General features: G+C 49.0%; 1 protein-coding gene across 1 annotated transcript in view; it reads left to right on the forward strand.

Moving 5' to 3' along the window:
* The first annotated feature begins 2,321 nt into the window (after nucleotides 1–2,321).
* Nucleotides 2,322–21,198, forward strand: part of SH3BP5 (SH3 domain binding protein 5) — a 77,485-nt gene continuing 58,608 nt past the window's right edge. The window contains exons 1-2 of the mRNA XM_060149587.1: nucleotides 2,322–2,541; nucleotides 4,254–4,316. Coding sequence (XP_060005570.1) covers nucleotides 2,407–2,541; nucleotides 4,254–4,316 — 198 coding nt within the window. The 5' untranslated portion in view covers nucleotides 2,322–2,406. The remainder of the gene's footprint in view (nucleotides 2,542–4,253; nucleotides 4,317–21,198) is intronic.

Here is a 21,198-nt window from a genome sequence, read left to right on the forward strand (position 1 = left end):
ATGTGTCAATAGAAATATATAGTACTGCTGTGGTTTATTTATTTTCCTTATTTTAACTTTAGAACATCATACTATAGCTGGCCCAGGTCTTCTAAAAATAAAACAACAAAAGTCTACAGTGATGTTCAGCGTTCAGGAGCAGTTGCCCTATATCCCATAAAGGCTATTTTTTTTTTTTTTTGCGGTATGCGGGCCTCTCACTGTTGCGGCCTTTCCCGTTGCGGAGCACAGGCTCCAGACGCACAGGCTCAGCGGCCATGGCTCACGGGCCCAGCCGCTCCGCGGCATGTGGGATCTTCCCGGACCGGGGCACGAACCCGTGTCCCCTGCATCGGCAGGCAGACTCTCAACCACTGCGCCACCAGGGAAGCCCGGCATTTTTTTTTAAAAGAGACTACATTTTATTTATGTATTTATTATTATTATTGTTATTATTGTTGGCTGTGTTGGGTCTTCGTTGCTGCACGGGGGCTTTCTCTAGCTGTGGCGATCAGGGGCTACTCTTCTTTGCAGTTCACGGGCTTCTCTTGTTGCGGAGCATGGGCTCTAGGCACGTGCGCTTCAGTAGTTGCAGCATGCAGACTCAGTAGTTGTGGTGCACGGACTTAGTTGCTCCTTAGCATGTGGGATCTTCCCGGACCAGGGATCAAAACCGTGTCTCCTGCATTGGCAGGCAGATTCTTAACCACTGCACCATAAGGGAAGTCCCCCCATAAAGGCATTTTGAACCACCCTATTGCTCTTAGATCTAAGCTTAAACCTTAATGTAATTTGGAGGCTACTGTTTGAATGGTGATGATGAGGTTCCATCACTTGGGAAGCATTTAGAATCAGGGCTGACCTCACTTGTTTTCAACCTCTGTCTCAGTTTGTGACTCTTAATGGCCATCTTGACCCTGCCTTCATCCATCACTGGAAAATGAAAAGCAACTATGGCTTTAGCAGGGAATTTGAGAACATCTCACAAAGAATTGCTGACTCTCACTTGATTTAAAGAACAGTGAAGAGGTGTGACCTGTTCAGAACCAAACCCATGGTGTACACCTGTGTGACCTCCAGGAGACAAGGAAGCTCCTGTGATGGTGGACCACAGTGCCAGAGTGTGTAGGGTGGAACCTTGCCCAAGGAGTAACCCCCCAACTTAGCTTTTGATAAAACCATCATAAGCAGGTTTCCCAAGGTTGGCTTTAATGACAGGCTCTCGGAAAGAAGCTCCTGTCTCAAGCAAGTCTGCCCTCCGAACTCACAGAGCCCACAGGCCACAAGCTTCTGTGTAGAAAGTGTGTACGCTCTGCATTTTTGTAGTGAAGGAGACATTAGCAATGGCCAGTGGCAATGTCCTTGCCTGCTTTGCTAAGGTCATCGGACCTTCTGCTCTCCTGGCATCATAGTGGCCCGGCCATTTCATAAAAGCACAAACATTCCCCTTATTCTTTGGTTTTTTGTGATATTGAATTTGCCAGGCAAGTTCTGGCTCTCCGCTTGTTCAGGGTGGGCAGGAAACCTCACCAGTTCATAAATCCTTGGATGGCGCGTGCCCATGAACAGGGGTTACACTCGCATCTCCTTGAGAAGGTTGTACTGGCAGGCACCCGCTCACTCTCGCACATCCCTGATCAATGGATTTTCCATGCTTCCTGCCTCTTCAGGTAGGACCATCCTGCAACTGTGAAAGCACAGGAGCTTGCGTATGGACCTCTGCTCAATGGGAGCCGCAGCCTTTGGGCAAGGAATCCACGCAAGGAGCTGCAGCTGGCTCCCTTCTTTGTTCTTTTGTGTCTATGTGAGCATATGTTTCAGTTCCCTTTTCTGGGGAAATCTTCAGGTACACACATTTCCCCAGGTTAACCCAAGGGGACAAAAGTGCTTCGAGTGTACACGGGGGTTTGAGTGAGTCTTGGGACTGGTCCAGGGTCACTGAGTACAAGCTTCTAAAGGTGCCTTCAGATGGTGGGAATACCCCAAACTTTCCTTGCATGCAGTCAATTGCCTTAGCAGAGGAGGGAGGGAGAGAAAAGCACCCTGACATCAGGCGGCCGACGTTCGGTAAATTGTGATCTAGTCGGGCTGCTATGGTAAAAGGGGGTGAGGGCTCCCCCATTTCACCACCCTCACGCGTTCCGGGAGTGAGGTTTTGTGACGGATCCCTGGCTATCCCGGCCGGCCGGCCGGCCGGCCGGCCAGGTCTAGAGTCGGGGCCGCGCGGAGCCGGCGGGCTGGGGGCGGAGCGGGCGGCGCTGCGCTGACGGCCGCGGCGGAGAGGGGGCGACCGCGCCCACTTCCTCCTGAGCTGGGCCCGGGAACCCAGGGCGGCGAGCGGCGCCTTCTGAGCTCGCCGGGCGGTGGCCAGACGGCTCCGGCCCAGTCTGCGGCCGCCACCCCCGCGCTCCCAAGTCCGCCGCCCGCATGGACGCGGCGCCGAAGCGGAGCCGTCCGGAGGAGCCGGCCGAGCTGCCGCCGCCAGCCCGGGACTCGGAGGAGGAGGAGGAGGGGATGGAGCCGGGGCTGGAGGAGGAGGAAGAGGTGGACCCCCGGATCCAGGTAGGGCGCGCGGGGGTGCACAAGGACCCCGGCATCTGCACTGAGCCCGCCTCGCAGCCGCCTCCCCAACCCCCCACCGGTGCCTGCGCCCGAGGGAGGTGGCAGCGTTAAGTCCGGGGCTGGAGGAGAGGGGTCTGAGTACCCGGTTTCCCTCAGTTCCTGGGAGGCTGCGGTGCCCGCGTGGACGCAGCCTGACTCTATCGCCGGGATTCCCCGGCAGGATCCGGGGGTCGCAGTAGCGTGCCCAGCGCTGCGGGCGGTTGCGCAACAAAGAGGAAAGGGGGCGGGGGCGCCACGCCGGCGTCTGGGTACCCGGCCGGGCTCGTGGCGCCGCGGGCTTTGCACAACCTCCGGGCTCCGGGAGCCGGGCGGGCCGCTTAGGCGCGGGCTCCCGGGGCGGTGGGCGTCGTCGGCCCCTGCAGGTGGGCGGCCACCCGTGCCTGGGGGTCAGAGCCTCCTGCTGGCAGAGGTGCCCGGCCTGAGCCATCTCCCTTCTCCTCTGATTCATTGTTAGCAAACCGAAGGGCTTATTGTCACCACTGGCTCAGCTCTCCGCTTGGCCTCAAACGGTTTAAAACCCAGCTTTCCCTCCGTATGAGGTCGAGTGTGAACAGAAATCTGGGACAAGCGGTGCGCATAGCTGACGCGCGAGAAGGCAAGAGGGTTGGCCCGGTTCCTGTGCCTCCATTTCTCTGGGAGATGATTAAAAACGATTTCTAAGCCGAGATCTCGGAGTGACAGCTTAACCTCTTCACCCTCCAAGCAGAAAGCACAGCACATCGCTTTCGAAGACCCGTGTTTCTACCCTTTCCATAAAGATTTTTTTTTTTAATATTGCTTTTCAGCATGCGCTGCAGTTTCTGGAGACTTAATTGGTTTTTCAGCGCGCAGATCAATTAAAAGCTCATTTAACTCAGCTGTTGCATTTAAATGAATTGTTATGGCAGGTTAGCAAGATAAAAATCAGGTGGAAAAATCTTTGCATTAGGAATTCTATTAAATAAAATCGGTTCGGGCTACTCAATTTTGTTTTCTTGGTAGGGGAATTCTGTTCACAAGGTCCTTTGTTTGCTAAGTAAAATGAGTTAACTTCACGCTGGGCACTTTTTTTGTTTTTACAAAATGTCAGTGTGTGAATGTTTATTTAAAGGATCAGGATTAAAGCTAGTTTTAGTTGTTTGTTTTGTAAAACAGCCAGGTAGGTTGAATAACTAGCAGTTTGAAAGACTTTTCATCCCTACAGAAAAATACTCAACCATGGATGAGATAATGCCAGAATTGTACCCTTGATTTACATTATTTCATTGGGTTTATACTTTAGGCTTGGCTTTGTTTTCTTTTATTATCTTTTCTGCAAAATCCTTGCTCTAAAGCAGAAAGCATTGTTTTGATTCAGCCTCTAAACCATTTGTAACAGGTGGGTTTACCTGAAGGCACATACCTGGAATAAATAATTGACCTTCTAAGAAAAGACAAATTCCTAGGACCTTAAAGTCATTTTCACAAAGGCCACCATCAAGAAAAAGGTTTCAGAAATGCTGACATTCATTTGTTCGTCCAGCCAAGGCTCAACTGTTTTCCTTGAGGATTACCACTGACTTCTTCCTCTTCCTACAAAGTGTGCTAGAGCAATTTGCAGGTTCTGGGGCTGAGTCATACTGGCAGCAAAAGACAAACCCCTGAATCTTCTTTCTGTCCCTTTTCTTCATCAGGGAGAGCTGGAGAAGTTAAATCAGTCCACGGATGATATCAACAGACGGGAGACTGAACTTGAGGTACGGAAAGCTGGGTCTCTCTTCTCAGTGAAGTGGCGTCTGTCCCGCGGACACCACGCTGGTTCATTTTGTTTTAATAGCTGGAGGGTGGTTGCTGGCATTCCCTCCTCCAAGTTGAGCAACAGCCTGCTGCCTGACGGAATAAATTACACCACTGAGGCCAGCTTGTGGGTGGAACACGTGTGGATCCAGTTTCACGTGGTTTTCATCATGGAAGCCCCGAGGGGCCCAAACCAAGGGCATTACACACGCTTAAGCCCTAAAGTTAATGTGTCTGTGGAAAAGTTAAAAGGACTGAGGGGAAGAGTAGCTGTGCTCTTTAATGGACAAGAATGAATGAGCTCACAAAATCTTTTAACTATTTTAGGGCAGCTCCTTACACTTTTACTCAGAAATATTGTGTGTTTCCTCAGACAGACTTAGACTTGTTTGACTTTCCGGCCCTAATCATTCACCCCCCTTCCACTCCCCTGCTTTTTTTATCTTTATTGTCTGCTGGTGCGTAGAATATGATGATCTTAATGGTACCGAAAAGCTGTTTAGACTGGGAAGGGCTTTCCTGCTGGGAAGAATCTTGGGAGCCGAGAACTTGATTTGAATTTCATGAGCATCTTCCAACCTGAGTGTAAACAGATTAGCATTCTTCACAGCTCCCACTTAGTCCGCATCCCTTTTCAGCACCGGTTGGTTTTACCATCCATCAGATTTGAACAACCCCCGCTTCTGTCTGAGAGCTGTGGGAGGACCCGTTTCTGTAGCAGGAGGAATGGCAGGGAAGGTCAGCGGAAGGGGCAGGACACCGCTGGTCCCTAGAGTGAGGGGGTGGGAGATAGGAATGTAATCTTACCAGCAACACCCTGGCAACCTTGATTTCTGCCTGCATGTCCAGGCCCTGGAGGTATAGTGGCCCAGAGGATTAAAGCTAGTTTTCTGAGCTGTGTGTGAAGTGTTCTTGCTCTGTTCTGATTCCAGGTATCTATGAACACTCTTCTCCCCCAGGTGAAGTACAGTCTGTGTGTTTAAATTTTTTTCACTTACGATGAGTCAAGTCTCTTCGTTGGGCAATTGAAATCTCTCAGAATCTCGCGTTTGTAATACATCCAACAACAAAACCCCTACCATTTCTGTCAGGATTTGGCATTTCCGAAGTGCTTTTACAAGCTTTATCTCCTTCCTGCCTGTCACAGCAGGCCAGAGCTGCGCTGTCCAGGATGGCAGCCTTTTGCCACATGTGGCTATTTGAATTTAAACTTAAATTAATTACAATTAAATAAGGTGAAATTTCACTTCCTCAGTCACAGTAGCCACGTTTCGAGGGCCCAGTAGGCACTGTATTGGACAGATCAGAGAAGACTCCCATCACCATAGAAAGTTCTACTGGACGGCGTGGGACTGGCAGGTAGGGACCGGCAGGGACCGCCTCTTCTCCAGGGGAGGACACGGAAGCACAGCGTCCTCACAGTTCAGCGACATGGCGGAGCCTGGTCATTTTCCAGGTCCCCTCCAGCTCTCCTATTCTATCCCAAATATGAACAAACAACTTAGAAATGGTTTTTTTTTTTTTTGCAAAGTACTGGTTTATTCATTCAACACATACCTGTAGGCCTGCTCGATGCTGGCCCCTGTTCTGGCGGTGCTCCCCTTCTGAGGGCACAATTGTTTCATCTCTTAACTCTTTCTCCTTGATTTCTGAGCCCTCTGTCGGAACTCACTTAGGTCTTTGTGTGTCACGGGAAGCCACGGGACGGGTGTTTCCTGCCTGCCTCTGGAGAGTATCAGGCAGTAGCCTAGAGAGGTGGTCAGGGCTGGCCTGTGTCACTGGCTGCCCTTTCCATGGCATTATTATAACCCAGCTGGACTCAGACAACTATAGTGCCAAGCTCTGTACGTCATGAAAACTTCCTAGCAGCCATGCTCAAAAGCAACAGGAAACAGGTGAAGTTAATTTTAATCTAGTTCCTTTAACCCAGAATGTCCAAGATGCAATAATTGCAATATGGAATCAATACAATCATGAATGAGATGTTTTACATATATTTTTGTACCAAGTCTTGGAAATCTTGTGCATCTGTTACACCTAGAGCACATCTCACTTTGGACCAGCCGCGTTTCAAGTGCACAGGAGGTGCACGTGGCCCTGGGCCATAGTGGGCGTCTAATCTGTGGGGTTTCAGCCTCCGTGCAGGCTCTCTGGATGCTTGTCATGCTCCCAGAACCTGCCAGGGACCTTGTGGCCGTGTGTGTGGTGGGCTGTGTCCCTTCAGGCAAGCGCTGGCCACCCACCTTGTGTTGGGCACTGTGGCCCCTGCAGATACAGGTAGATATGGGTACAAGACAGAGGCTTTGCCTCCGGGAGTTGACGTTTCAGGTGGGGGTGAGGCGTGGAGGGTTCGCTAGTACTTACTGATGGTGATGAGTCCAGTAGGAGAGTGATGTGACAGAGGAGTCTCCAGAAGACACCTGAGCAGAAGCCTGCCGAGCGAGGGAGCCGGTGTGTGGAGTGGCAGATGGAGAGAGCAGTGGGGCTGATGGCGGGGGGGCGGGGAGGGGGAATGCCAGAGGACGCGGGTCAGGAAGCAGCCACCTTAGTATATGGTCAGTTGTCCTTATTCGCGGTAGTTTTCACTAAGGTCGCCGTGAACCTTGAATTAGTGGATACTGAGCCGTGGCTCCCAAGGGAGATGTTGTGACCAGCGGCTTTCGGGAACTTAAACCTCATTAGGCTCCCGTGAGCCTCTGGTCCCAACACCTTCATCCACTGATCAGTATGTAACCGTGTGTTATGTGTGTTTCTGTTTAAAGACAGCTTACTTAATGTGTATTGTTGGTTGAACTTGGCCATCAGCACCATGGCTCAGCCTGATCGAAGCTCATTTAACACGTGTTTTCTCCATAATGCTCACCACAGCTTTCCTGGGCTCAGGACACTAGCCAGCACTTCAGCGCTAGGCTTGGGGGCTGTTTTAAACAGCCAAATCACCAACACAAAGCACAGAAGTGCAGAAAGCCTGGCACTAAATGGACTGTGTAAAGGATGTTTGTTTACAGCATGAGAGCTGGACCAGGGTGGAGGGCGTCTGTTCATCCTCCCTGGAAGCAGGCACGTCGGGCTACTGGAGTTTCTTGCCACTCTGTGCGGGTCCACAAATGACCGTGGAGCAGCACAGTATTGATTTTGGAATCAGTTTTAGTGAGTAGGCAGATTCACAGATTTGGGATCCACAGATAATGAGGACTGACTGTATATAATTCGTAGCCACTAGGGGAGGGTCTTTTGCTGTCTGCGTTTCCTTTCCTTTGCTTTTTGATTATGGTCTGCAGGGCCCAGCACCCCTCCTGACTTTGAGTGATTAAAGCAGATTGGTGACCCCAATGTTCATAGCACTATTTACAATATCCAAGATAGGGAAGCAACCTAAGTGTTCATTGATAGATGAATGGATAAAGAAGATGTGGTACATATATACAGTGGAATATTACTCAGCCATAAAAAATGAAATAATGCCATTTACAGCAACATGGATAGACTTGAAGGACATTATGCTAAGTGAAATAAGGCAGACAAACACTGTATAATAGTGCTTATATGTGGAATCTAAAAAAATACAATCAACTAGTGAATATAACATAAAAGAAACGACTCACAGATATAGAGAACAAACTAGTGGTTACCAGTACGAAGTATTGGGTGTAAGAGAGGCTCAAGGATGTATTGTACAACACGGGGAAAATAACCAATATTTGGTAATAACTGTAAATGGAAAGTAACCTTTCCAAATTGTATAAAAAAATTGAAAAAACAACGAATTGGTGACCAGTTTGTGGCGCATTTGCCTCTGGGCAGCTGCAGCTGAGGTGTCAGCTGGGATTCGCCCTTGGATCCCATTCTGTTTCTCGGTAGTTTAAATGGGAGATGACCAAAGGTGTCTGATGGCTGGCCTATTGTCAGGCAGACACCTGCTCCTTCCCATGACCATGGTTTGCCTCTGACCTTGTCTGGACAGCATGGTATCCCCTTGACACTCTGATTTGTGTTGAGAGAGCCAGCCTTTTCAAGCTGTTGAAGGGAGTAACCTTTTAACCAGAGAGGCTCTTGGATATAAGTCTGACGTTTCAAGTTAAGAAAGCGCATATATTTTCTCACAGGCGCACTGGTTAGTTAGCTTTAATTATTAACTCATGGAGTATTTCTTGAGCACCTACTATTTGCTTCTGTGAAAGCCCATCTGGAGGGAGCGAGCCTCGGGGCCTTGTGCGGGAAGGGCGTTCCAGCAGCGGGAACAGCCAGTGCTAAGGTGAGAGAGAGAGGGGCCTGGCCCGGCTCAGGACCAGCCAGGGGGGCCAGTGCGCTGGGGGTGGGGAGAGCGATGGATGGAGAGAGATAAACAGGTCATTCAGTGCGCAGCAACCCTGCCAGGTGAGGCAGTCCAGGTAAATGTACTGATGCACTTTTACAATGCGTAGCCCATAGCACGATCTCGTCTCAAATGTTTGTTAAAACAAGAGGCAGCACAATTTCTAAATCATTTTAATCAAGATTTGTAATAGTCCATGCCAGTTATTTATTTTTTACTATGATGTGTAGTGTTTTTGTATTCCCCCTGCTTCCTCTGAAGGCGGGCTGTTCTAGGGTGTGAGGTGGTCCAGGAGGAGGGGGAAGGACACAGCCAGGCCTAGCTGCCCACAGACAGCTTTTCTGTCTCTGAGTAATCACAAGCTGGCTTTTCCAGCCTGTCCTTACCTGGGGAGGCAAAGGTGGTTGATTGTAAATGGCCGTGTGCTTCCCCTCGGTGCTTGGGCGAGGGCAGTTTGCAAAGCATTTGATTCTGGACATCTGTGTTCCTCAGACTCGCATAAGGCCTGCACCCAGAATCTGCCTTTGTCCCTGCCAGAAACCAGCAAACATTTTCTCTTTAAAAAAAAAAGAAAGAAAGAAGACTGTCCTGAGCTTGGAAACCCAGGGTCGGGGGGGAATTGGGAGCAGCCTGGACTCTCTCGTAATGAATTTTTCACACAAGTCACGGGAAGAGAGAGATTCTTTTCTGAGAGGACAGTGCCATCACATCTTAGCACTTTCCCCTTGAAGACGTGTGTGTGTGTGTGTGTGTGTGTGTGTGTGTGTGTGTGTGTGTGTGTGTGTGTGTGTGTGTGTGTGTGTGTGTGTGTGTGTGTGTGTGTGTGTGTGTTGTGCGTGAGTGAGGCTGGGATCTCTTTTGTAGCCAGGTTAGATCTAGTTTGAGGAAACAGAGGCCTGGAGGCGTTCATGGAACCGGCACCGAGGGCCCCCTGCGGGCTGAGTCCTGTGTGGGGTTCTCACCTCGCGGGGGTGGGGGTGGGGAGGGGGTTCTGGATTCAGGCCTTGGACACAGAGCGAGGGACCCAGGCAGGGTCTTGGGAGCCGGGGGACGCTTTGCTGCAACAGGGGGCGTTAGAGTCGAGGCCTGGGGACCCTAGTTATTTGGGAGGATTAGCAGCCAGCAAGTGGAGGGGACCAGTGCAGACATCCCTTGCAGCCTGTGCAGTGCTAGGGGCGGGGAGCATTGCTGATGCGACCCTTTGTTCATTGGTTGGTTGTAAAGATCAACACACTTGAGGTCTTTACTGGGCCTCCTGGGCCCCTGAGCTGGGGCTACTTCTGTCCCCACAGCTCTGACCTGAAGTTTGGCCATTGGAATAGTAGGCCTTAGGGCTTCCTGCTTGGGTAGTGGTCCCCACACTGCTGCTGGGATGTTGGGGGACAGTGACTTTTGACCCAGCAGTTGCGCTTGTAAGAATTTATTTTAAGGGGTTAACTGGGCAAGGATGCAGGTCCAACAGTGCTCACTGCAGCATTGTTTAAAAATGTTGGAAAAATTGTGAGTCTGCATGACTGTCAGTAGGGGGTTGAGGAAATAAATGAATACCAAGCCTAGGCGATAGCGAAGAGAATCCAGGCTTTTAGATGATGACACAGCTTGTTATTAACCTAGAAAGGCATCTGAATGGAAAACAGGTTCCAAAAGCTTGGAGTCATGATTTAGACTCATGATGCTATTCTAAAAAATATGTTTATATGCATAAAAATATCAGGAAAGGATTACATGCCAGTTATATCTGGTGAGAGTTGAGTAAGACATATTCTCTTGATACTTTTCTATATTTTCTGAATTATTTGCACTGAATTGTATTAGTTTAGAATCAAGGGGGAAAAAACCCAAAGTCATGGGGAAGGGGTGGGTGGAGGGACGTCTTGGCATCAGGTGACGTGGTTAGAACCCGAGCTCTGCTGACTTTGGGGGGCACTTGCCCCTTTGGAGCCCGAGTCCCCTCGTCTGTGAACTGGTGTCGTTATTCTTCCTGGGTGGCCTGGGGGACAGGAGGAGACACTGTGTGAGGGAGGGCTTTGCTAGCGGCACAGCCTGGGTGAGGGAGAGGCTGCCTGCGTGCGGGGCTGGCAGCGAGCGCCGGGGACTGCCGGATGCAGAGCAAGTTCCATCGAGATGTGCATTGGAGCCAGGCCCACCGCAGCTCTGCCCTCTTCCCCCCAGGCCCCGCCATGACGTCTCTTTGTCAGAGACAGGCTCTGGGCAAGGGGCCAGAGAGAGGGCTCGCAAGGCTAGGATTACAGCAGGGTGGACTCTGCAGTCTCTGGAGCAAGAGGGCTTTGCTCTATGGCTGGTCTGCGGGGTGTGGAAATCAGTTGTTTCCCTGCATGAGCCCTGCTGTGTTAGGCTGTCTTCTCTTGGGATTTGCCCGGCACATAATGGGTGCTCAGTAGATGTTTGAGTGGATGAATGTCAACAGGTTGCCCCTTCGTGGCTGTGTGACCTTGGGCAAGTTACTTAATGTCTCTGGGCCTCAGTTTCCTTATTCCACTGCTGGTGCGTAGTAGGCCATGAATAAACATCATTGCTGCTGTTACTGGAGCAGGGCAGGTGAGGGCCGCAGCATGGTGGGTACTTGCAGGAAGGACTTGTGTCCATCCTGGAATGTCTTTTCTGCTTGTTTTTGTCTGCTCTTCAATAATAATGATAGTTAATAATAATAATAATAAATGCCTACCAGGTACCAGACCCTGTTCTAAGCACTTTGCGTAAAGTCACTGAATGCTCAGCACGACTTTCTGTGATAGATACTATCATCCCCATTTTGCTGATAACAAAACTGAGGCCTGGAGTTCAAGTGTCTTGCTCTCAAGGAGTTGCCCAACTGCGCTGTTGACATCGTCTATGGACGTTCTTTGTTGTGGGGGGCTGTCTTGCCCACTGTAGGAGGGTTAGCAGCATCGACTCACTAAAGGCCAGTCGACCCCACCCCCACACCTCAGTTGTGACAGACAAGCATGTCTCCAGACTTGCAAGTGTCCCAGGGGAGGGGGGCAAAGTTGCCCCTGGTGGTGAACCAGTGCCCTAGAGCAGTGCCATCAACGTGTGGTCTTTGCATCGCAGGACCAAGCTGGAATTGCAGAGTCTTGGGCCCCACCCAGACCTGATGACTCAGAATCTCCGGGGGTGGGGGATGGGGCGGCGGTGCCCAGGAGTCTGTCCTCACCGGCACTAGCAGCTTCGCGCATATCCATTAGGCTGTGTTCTGGTCATCTGTGTATTTGGCTCCCCCGCTAGACTCCCTGGAGGGAGGGGCTTGGCCTCCCCATCTTTGTGCCCTAGTATCTCATGCAGTGCCTGCACACAGGGGTACGATGAATGTCGGAATGAACGGCTAGAGTTTGTGGTTAGAACCAAACACCTTGTGGACTCGTGGCTCTTGGCGTTGCCATACACAGTGTCCTGCAAAACGGGCAGGTCCCTTTTCCCTAGTGCCTGCTCTGGAAATGCACTGGTCCCTGGGCTTTCCTTAGGCAGGGCCAACCCTGGGCACAATGGCAGCGCTGCTAAAGCACAACCTGTGACCTCCTTCCGCTCCCCTAAGCCCTCACTCCCGGAGGTCTTAGCTCATGGAGGTATAAGATTCTGCCCTGCTTGGAGATGCCAGGGTTTGAAGAGTGTTTTGCATTAAAATAGGATGACATGTGTGGTTGTGGACCCATGGCCATGATCTATTTAGTGGAAATAAAATCTAGTGGGGGAAAACATATAAAGCTATGTGTAGAGTATATGTAAAAGCATATATACATACAGTAAAAGAACATGTACATTTAACAGAAAAAATGTCTAGAACAGAGATATTCATAGTGTGGTCCACAGGCCACTGCTTGTTACCAATTAAGGTGAAGTACATACAGAAATTGAGAGTAAGACTTTAGAAATTCTTCTCTTTAGCAGTTTGACATGGCTGTGACATCCACGTGGCTTTTCACTTTTCTAGTTTATTTTTGTTGTATTCTGCAGAAGTGTTGATTCTTGTTGGTTGGTGATGGGGTGGAGGGATGCATTACCACAGAGTCTGAGAAGTACATACCCTCAGATGTTACTAGTGGTTACTGCTGGTCGCTAAGAATGCTGGTGATTTTAATTTTTCATTTCTTGATGTTTTCTGAATTATTTGCAATGACCATATTTTATCATTTTCATAGGCAGGGCGTGAGGGTGGAGAACAAAGCACTATTATAAAAAGATGTCTTTATGAGTCAAAGAGACGAATGCCTTCGGAAGGAATTTTAGGAATGATGAGGGCTGGTGGGAAAAAACTTTCAGATTGGTAGTCCCTGCCCTAATTGTAGATAAACGCAGACGTTGGTGGGTTTGCTTGGTGAATTACTGTATTGTTAAACTCTCATGTGGTAATTCACAGAGGGATGAAAAGTGACTTAAAGGCATTTTAGAATTGTCTGCAGCCAAGAAACCCTCATTTATGAAAATCCAAAACAATCACCAAGATAGAGCGGTGGAAAACATTCCAAACATTAAGAATATTTAGATATTCAAACTTAGTTACTATATGGATTTGAGTAGTAGCATCCTTTCTACATGGATAAAGACTTGTGGGCACATATAAGTGGGCGTCATTCACTGTAGTCACTTAGGCAAAATGATTATTAGTGTGGGCTGTTGGCTAGAATATAGAAATAGCTGTCAATATTGAAATGGAGTCTACTGCTTTGAAAATATCAGATGTGTCTTTCTTTAAACTATAAAGACCAGTGAGATAGTATGTAAACTTTCCTGGCCCCTTAGCTGGCACCATTGTGGGAACACGGGCCATTGCTGTTGTAGTACAGTGACATGACTGTGTCCCCACGTTTATCCGGGATACCTTCCCTCTGACTTCAGGGTGTCTAGAGGTGTCCCCACCTCAAAAGAAGACAGGCTCTGAGGGTTGGCGGATCCATTGTTGTCCCCACGGTTGATAGAATCTTCAGATACCCCTGTTGGCAGAGAGCTGTGGTCCCTGTGGGCTGCAGCCTTTTAATAATGAGCTGTCATTTTTCCTTCTGAGCGTTTATGGTAGGAACTTTGAACATAGCGGTGTATTTGTGTGTGTGTCGGCTGGATGAATTAAACATCTATCGAACCTCATCCTTTGGCAGCATCCCGGGTATCTTCGACCAGCCCTCCTTTCCGAGAGTTACTTAATCTGCCTATCACCACATAGATGCTTCTAACAGTAGCGACTTATCCCTTTTATGCAACACATCTTAACCAAGAGTCTCACGATAATTTGCAAATTTGCAAAGGCACTCTTAGAGAGCTCAGAGAATCAGCCTCTTTCATTTCCTTAAAGGAAGATGGAAAACAATTTCGTTCTATTTTTGCCTGACTTTTTTCCTTTGCTGTGTTTTGCTGGATTATCCAAGAGATATTAATGTTTGCTCTGACAGAAAGAAACTGCCAGCAGGGAGACAATGACAGGAACATCCGCTGTTTATTCTCACTGCAGCCAAACCCACTTAATGTAAACGCATACTCTGTGGCATCAGACTCACCCGAAGCATGATGAACAGGGTTCGGGTATGTTCGTCCACCTGACCCTTTTGTTGCCAACACGCAAAAGGCTTCAGCTTCATTCTGATAATATATGAAACCTGCAGATTTGATGTTTTCTTCCCTGGTTTTTGGCTTTAAAAAAAAAAAAAATTTTGGCTGCGTTGGGTCTTCATTGCTGCACGTAACCTTTCTCTACTTGCGGTGAGCAGGCTTCTCATTGCGGTGGCTTGTTGCAGAGCGTGGGCTCTAGGTGTGCAGGCTTCAGTAGTTGCAGCACGTGGCCTCAGTAGTTGCAGCACAGGGCTCAGTAGTTGCAGCACGCAGGCTCAGTAGTTGCAGCTCACAGGCCCTAGAGTGCACGGGCTTCAGTAGTTGTGGCATGCGGGATCAGTAGTTGTGGCTCGCGGGCTCTAGAGCACAGGTTCTGTAGTTGTGGCACACGGGCTTAGTTGTTCTGCGGCATGTGGGATCTTCCCAGACCAGGGATCGAACCCGTGTCCCTTGCATTGGCAGGCGGATTCTTAACCGCTGTGCCACCAGGGGAGTCCCAGCTTTTTTGGAAGAAGAGATGAAACGAAGATGTCCTTCCTTATGGTTCTGGTTCCTATTTCTACCTAATGAATTACCCCCCAAACTACTTTACCCCAAATCAAATGCTTTATTTTGCCCATGATTTGTTGGGTCGGGAATTTGGAGAGGGCTCTGCAGGGTGGTTCTCGCCAGAGGAGTCTTGAGCAGTTGCAGGCAGATGTCGGTTGGGGGTGGGGTGGGGTGCTCATCCAAATGCCCCGCGGGACTGGATGTCCGAGGAGGCCCACTCCTGTGTCTGGCCGTGGCTGGGGGCTCAGCTGGTCAGTGGTCAGTGTTTACATGCGACCGTCCCAGCACGGCGGTCCCAGGTACTCTGACCTCCTCATGGTGCCTGGCTTCCCACAGTGGGCATCCCAAGATGACCAGGTGGGAGCATCACAGCTTTGGAAGTCCCATAGCAGCACTTCTGTCGTATCCTGCTGGTCCAAGCAGCCATGAACCTGCCCAGGTTCAAGAGGAGATGGCCCAGACGCCATCTCTTGATGGGAGCAGTCCTAAAGCATTTCGAGCCCTGTTTTAGAATGGCCACACTCCTGGTGGTGATACAGAGACAGTGACTCGTTCTGAGGCCTGCAGGATGTCCGTTTGCTTCATGAACAGCCACATTTCACAGTGCCTTGCCGAACTGCGTTAATAGTTAACCAAAGCAGAGCAAGGACTTTGATTCGTTCTGTCAATAACCCTTAAACCAACCAGCTACAATTAAAGCAAGAGGGAGCAGTTTTGAGCAGTGCCGTGGGTCTTGCGATAGGGAATTCTTTGCTTTGCCTGTTTCTTAAAAATGTTGTCTGAGAGAATATTATGCCATGGCTTCAATGCCTATTACAGAAAATTAGTGGAGCCTAGAGTCCCCAAAGTACGGTAGCTAGACAGACACTTTATAAATTCAGGGGGAAGGTTCTTAAGCTCCTTGGATAGCTCTTGAGCGCTGCTTTCTTTCCCTGCCACGGGTTTTGCTAGCGTCCCCACTGCAGAAATAGGATCCTGGTATTGCATGCATTTGCTGGAAATTGGATCCACTCCCCAAGTTGGAACTTGTTCAAGCAAATCATACCTTGATGCTGTGAACCCTGGGATCAAAAAAGCATAGGAAAACTTGTTTTGGAGCTAATAGAGGAAAAGCATGGGCTTGGGAGTTCAGGAGAGCTAGGTTTGAATTCTCCCTCTGCCTCTTCATAAGCTGTGCAGTCTTGGCAAGGTTTTTAGCTTTTCTGGGTTTTTCATTTCCTGCTCTCTAAAGTGGGAAGAGCAATACCTATCTTGCAGGGTTGTTAAGGATTAAATAAGGTCATGATTGTAAAGTGCCTGGCACAGTACCTAGCATATAATACGTTCAGCCAGCTTCGGCCCTTCCCTTTCTAACCATTGCTATTTATTGAATAACAACACCTGCGTAAAAGTCACGATTATTTATCAAAAGCTTATTGTTATTCCAAGCACTGTGCTAAGTGGTTTGTATAGTTTATCCTGTTAGTTCTCAAAACTAACACAATGTCTTGAGGACATTGATGAGACATGGAGATTGAACCAGTTCTCACGGGTCACATGGCCAATGGGATGAGGACCCAAGATTTGAATCCAGGAGTCTGAGGCTGGAGCCCATGCCCTGAAGTAGTTTTTTTTTTTTTTTTTTTTTTTTTTGCGGTACGCGGGCCTCTCACTGTTGTGGCCTCTCCCGTTGCGGAGCACAGGCTCCGGACGCGCAGGCTTAGCGGCCATGGCTCACGGGCCCAGCTGCTCCGCGGCATGTGGGATCTTCCCGGATCGGGGCATGAACCCGTGTCCCCTGCATTGGCAGGCGGACTCTCAACCACTGCGCCACCAGGGAAGCCCCCTGAAGTAGTTTTTAATATGTGTGTTTGTGGGTGTGGAAGCTCCGCTTCACAAGTCCTCACTGAGGCTGGTGAGATGAAAGAATGCTGATCTAGAACAAGTTTTCAGTCTTTGCCCTGACACTCGCCAAATACACATCCTTGGGAGAGGCTTCAGTTTTCTCCTTTGTGAAATGGCAGCCTCTGAGCTAAATGATGGGCAGTGGCTTTTCCAGCCCTGATATTGAATGACCGAGATTTTTAAAAAAAATTTATTTTATTGAAGTATGGTTGATTTACAGTGTTGTGTTAATTTCTGCTGTACAGGAAAGTGATTCAGTTATACATATATATGCATTCTTTTTCATATTATTTTCCGTTATGGTTTATCACAGGATATTGAATATAGTTCTCTGTGCTATACAGTAGGACCTTGTTGTTTATCTATTCTCTATATAATAGTTTGCATCTGCTAATCCCACACTTCCAATCCATCCCTCCCCCAACCCCCTTGGCAACCACAAGTCTGTTCTCTATGTTTGTGAGTCCTCACAAACTTTCGTAGATAAGTTCATTTGTGTCATATTTTAGATTCCACATGTAAGTGATACCATACGGTATTTGTCTTTCTCTGTCTGACTTTCTTCACTTAGTATGATAATCTCTACGTCCATCCATGTTGCTACAAATGGCATTATTTCATTCTTCTTTATGGCTGAGTAGTATTCCATTGTGTATATGTACCATGTCTTCTTTATCCATTCATCTGTCAATGGGCGTTTAGGTTGTTTCCGTGTCTTGGCTATTGTGAATAGTGCTGCTGTGAACATTGGGGTGCATGTACCTTTTTGAATTACAGTTTTGTCCAGATATATGCCCAGGAGTGGGATTGTTGGATCATATGGCAGCTCTATTTTCAGTTAAAAGAAAGAAATTATTTATTTATTTGGCTACGCTGGGTCTTCGTTGGGGCATGCGGGATCTTTGTTGCTGCGTGCAGGATCTTCATTGTGACATGCGGAGTCTTTAGTTGTGGCACGCGGGATCTTTTTTAGTTGTGGCATGCAGGATGTTTAGTTGCGGCATGCGGGATCTTTAGTTGCAGCATGTGGGCTCCTTAGTTACGGCATGCAGGCGCTTTTAGCTGCAGCATGTGGGATCTTTAGTTGTGGCATGCGGGATCTAGTTCCCTGACCAGGGATCGAACCCAGGCACCCTGAATTGGGAGTGCGGAGTCTTACATTGGACTACCAGCGAAGTCCCTATTTTCAGTTTTTTGAGGAACCTTCATACTGTTTTCCATAGTGGCTGCACCAGTTTACTGGAATGATTGAGATTTTGATTTGAATCTAGCCACATGCTGAATGAGCTGAGTCCCCCTCAGTCTTGATGATGGGGAAATACAAAACATTGGTCAATCTGTGCTGCAGCCAAATTAAAGTCTGATATTTATTGAAGCAATACTTGCACATAGTTGAAGAAAAGCCCCTGAGAAAATGAAAGTCCTCTGCCTCATTCCTTCCCACCCCCAGTTCTGCTAGAAGCAGCCACTTTTCCTGTTTTTAGCCACTTCCGGGTTCTTCCGTGTCTCTTAAACCAATGGCAGTGGATTTTTACTTTGTTTCCTTTGCATCCTTCGTCCTCCTTTCTTTCCGTTCTGTTCCGTGAGCTGCAGTCAGGAGGAAGGTCCTCCAAGAGGAGCAAGGCAGCAGCTTGCCTGGAGTGCTGGGAGGGGGGTGCGTGCTTTCCACAGAGGCCTCACTGCCTGGTCCCTCGAGCTTCCCTAGGCCGGGCCGTGAACTCACCATTGCCCTGATGCTGACACTCATGTTAATTTAAAACAGAACTTGTATTGCATAACTGCTTGATGGGTGGCTGAAGCATCACCCCTCATAAATGTTCACATTATTTGTATGATCCATCTAAAATCCAATATTTGCACATTTTTTTAAAATAGGAAGGCCTATTTTATTTTTTTATTTATTTTGGCTGCATTGGGTCTTTGCTGCTGCGCGCAGGCTTTCTCTAGTTGCGGCAGGCGAGGGCTACTCTTTGTCGCGGTGCACAGGCTTCTCATTGCAGTGGCTTCTCTGTTGCAGAGCACGGGCTCTAGGCCCACAGGCTTCAGTAGTTGAAGCACGTGGGTTCAGTATTTGCGGCATACAGGCCCTGGAGCGTGCGGGCTTCAGTAGTTGGCGGTGCGTGGGCTCAGTAGTTGCGGTTCTAGGGTACGCAGGCTTCAGTAGTTGTGGTGCATGGGCTTAGTTGCTCCACAGCATGTGGGATCTTCCTGGACCAGGGATCGAACCCATATCCCCTGCAACGGCAGGCGGATTCTTAACCACTGGGCCACCAGGGAAGTACCCCTAATATTTGCAAATGTTTGAAAAAAAGTGAGTCTTAAAATTGAGGAAATATGTTAAGCCTTTTGGTGCAGACATGGAGATAGTTCACTTGTGGTTGAACTCCATAAAATGCCTCAGTTTCAGCAGTTCTGCCTCCTCTCACACTAAGAATCTTGTGGATTTAAAAACATGTGTTTGGGGCTTCCCTGGTGGCTCAGTGGTTGAGAGTCCGCCTGCCGATGCAGGGGACACGGGTTCGTGCCCCGGTCCGGGAAGATCCCACATGCCGCGGAGTGGCTGGGTCCGTGAGCCATGGCCGCTGAGCCTGCGCATCCGGAGCCTGTGCTCCGCAACGGGAGAGGCCACAACAATGAGAGGCCCGTGTACCGAAAAAAAACCAAAAAAAAAACACATGCGTTTGGCTCTGAGTGAAAAAAGCAGCGGGTCCTTTCAGCCTTCTCAGCTCTGCTGTGTATGTGTGTGTCACTGTGTGTGTGAGAGAGGGTGTCTGTGTGTGCATGAGTGTGCCTGTGTCTTTCTGTGTATGTGTGTCTGAGTGTGTGTGTGTGTGTGTGTGTGTGTGTAGGGTGGTTATGTAGCTTCTGTCCCTCCTCCTGGGCCTCATACAATTGACCGTTGTGCCTGAAGACTAAAGGGCTGTTGGGTTTTCTCCTTTGTGGTGCTTTGGACCTTAGGCTATTTAAACGTATTTTTTTGTAATTGGTTAGATTCCATCCTGGTGGCTCCTGCCTACGTAACATCAACAAAAAAGGTGAATTGAAAGTGAGTCTTTCCCAGTGACAGACATTCTACACAATAACTGGTTCATATTATTGAAAACTATCAAGGCCATGAAAAACTGAAGAATGCTTCCAGAGTAGGGAGACTAGAGAGAGATTGACAGTAGATGCCGTTTGAGTCCTGGACTGGATCCTGGACCAGGAAAAATATCTTTTTCCCTTTGCTGTAAAAGACGTTGGTGGGACAGTTGATGCAATTTGAACAAAGTCATAGACTGGATTAATGGCATCGTATCGATGTTAATTTTCTGATTTTGATCATCGTACTCTGGTTCTGTGAGAGAATGTCCTCATCTTTAGGAAATACACACTGAAATACTTCAGGGTAAAGGGACATCAAGTCTGCATCTTACCTTCATTTTTTCCAAGTCTGAAATTATTTCAAACTAAAGAAGTTGAAAAAAGAGCTTTTTCCTTATTCCCAGACCTACCGACTGCCTTAACTCGGCCTCCAAATGGCTGTGGAATCTTGATGTTGCACGAAGCTGGGTGGTCCAGTGTGGGGACAGCTGCGGGGGCTGCTTGTGCTCTGGGAGATGGGAGGGGGTCCTCACCTGCTTGTTTGGAAACATCCCTCTAGTCAAATCAGAATTCTAGAGCACAGCCTTTCTGCCTGGGAGTAACTTTGTTCCACTTAGGCCTAAAAAAGCTCTCAGACCCTTGATAACCTCGGAAGAGGCCAACTGGGCCCAGGAAACCATGCTGACCAACCGTCTTTTCTTACTTTCCTTTTCTCCTCTCTCAGTGGAAGGAAGCTCTTGGTGGCCCAGAACCAGGACAGATGGTGTGGTGCTGTGGAAAGAGGAAGCAGGGCTGACCTTGTCACCAAGGCTGCCGATCTGCACAGGGCCTGACCCTGGGTCTGGAGCTGGGATGGAATCCCCTACACTTTCTTCCAAACCACTCAAACGGCTTAAATAAAAGGCAGGATTTTCCTTCATGAACCCCAAGGGTGGGGAGGGCGTTGTAGAGCCTTGAGCAGGGACACCAAGCATCCCAGCATCGTTATTTGCAGTCCTCACTCTCAAAGGTGCCTTTGCCAAAGGTTGATAAATGATGTGGCTGTGTAATTGCAGAATTCGGGTCGGGAAGCAGGATCATCGCCCGCATTCCCCCTCTGCTGCCTCCCCTTCTCTCGTTTGCTTTCTCTTCCCTCTCGGTCAACTCTCTCTGTGTCCCCATCTCTCCCCCCTCTGGCTTCCTCCGTTTTGTCCCCTGGGAGAGGGTCTTGTGTCAGAAGCACAGCAGCGGGGCTCTGCTTACGCGTGAGGCACAGTCCCCACAGAAGGTGGGCTTGGCAGACGCCTCAAGAAGCCTCTGCCTCTGAAGTTGGGATTTGAGGTGGGAAAGAAGGGGGGTGGAGGGAGGGAGCTAGGCTAGAGGTCCCGGTAGCGATTCTGCTGCTTCCAACTCGGAGGCCCTGGTACTGTCTCCCCCTTCTTTCTTTTCCATGCACGTTTCCATCCTTTTGC

This window comes from Lagenorhynchus albirostris, chromosome 5, assembly GCF_949774975.1.
Source record: "Lagenorhynchus albirostris chromosome 5, mLagAlb1.1, whole genome shotgun sequence".
Taxonomy (NCBI): Eukaryota; Metazoa; Chordata; class Mammalia; order Artiodactyla; family Delphinidae; genus Lagenorhynchus; species Lagenorhynchus albirostris.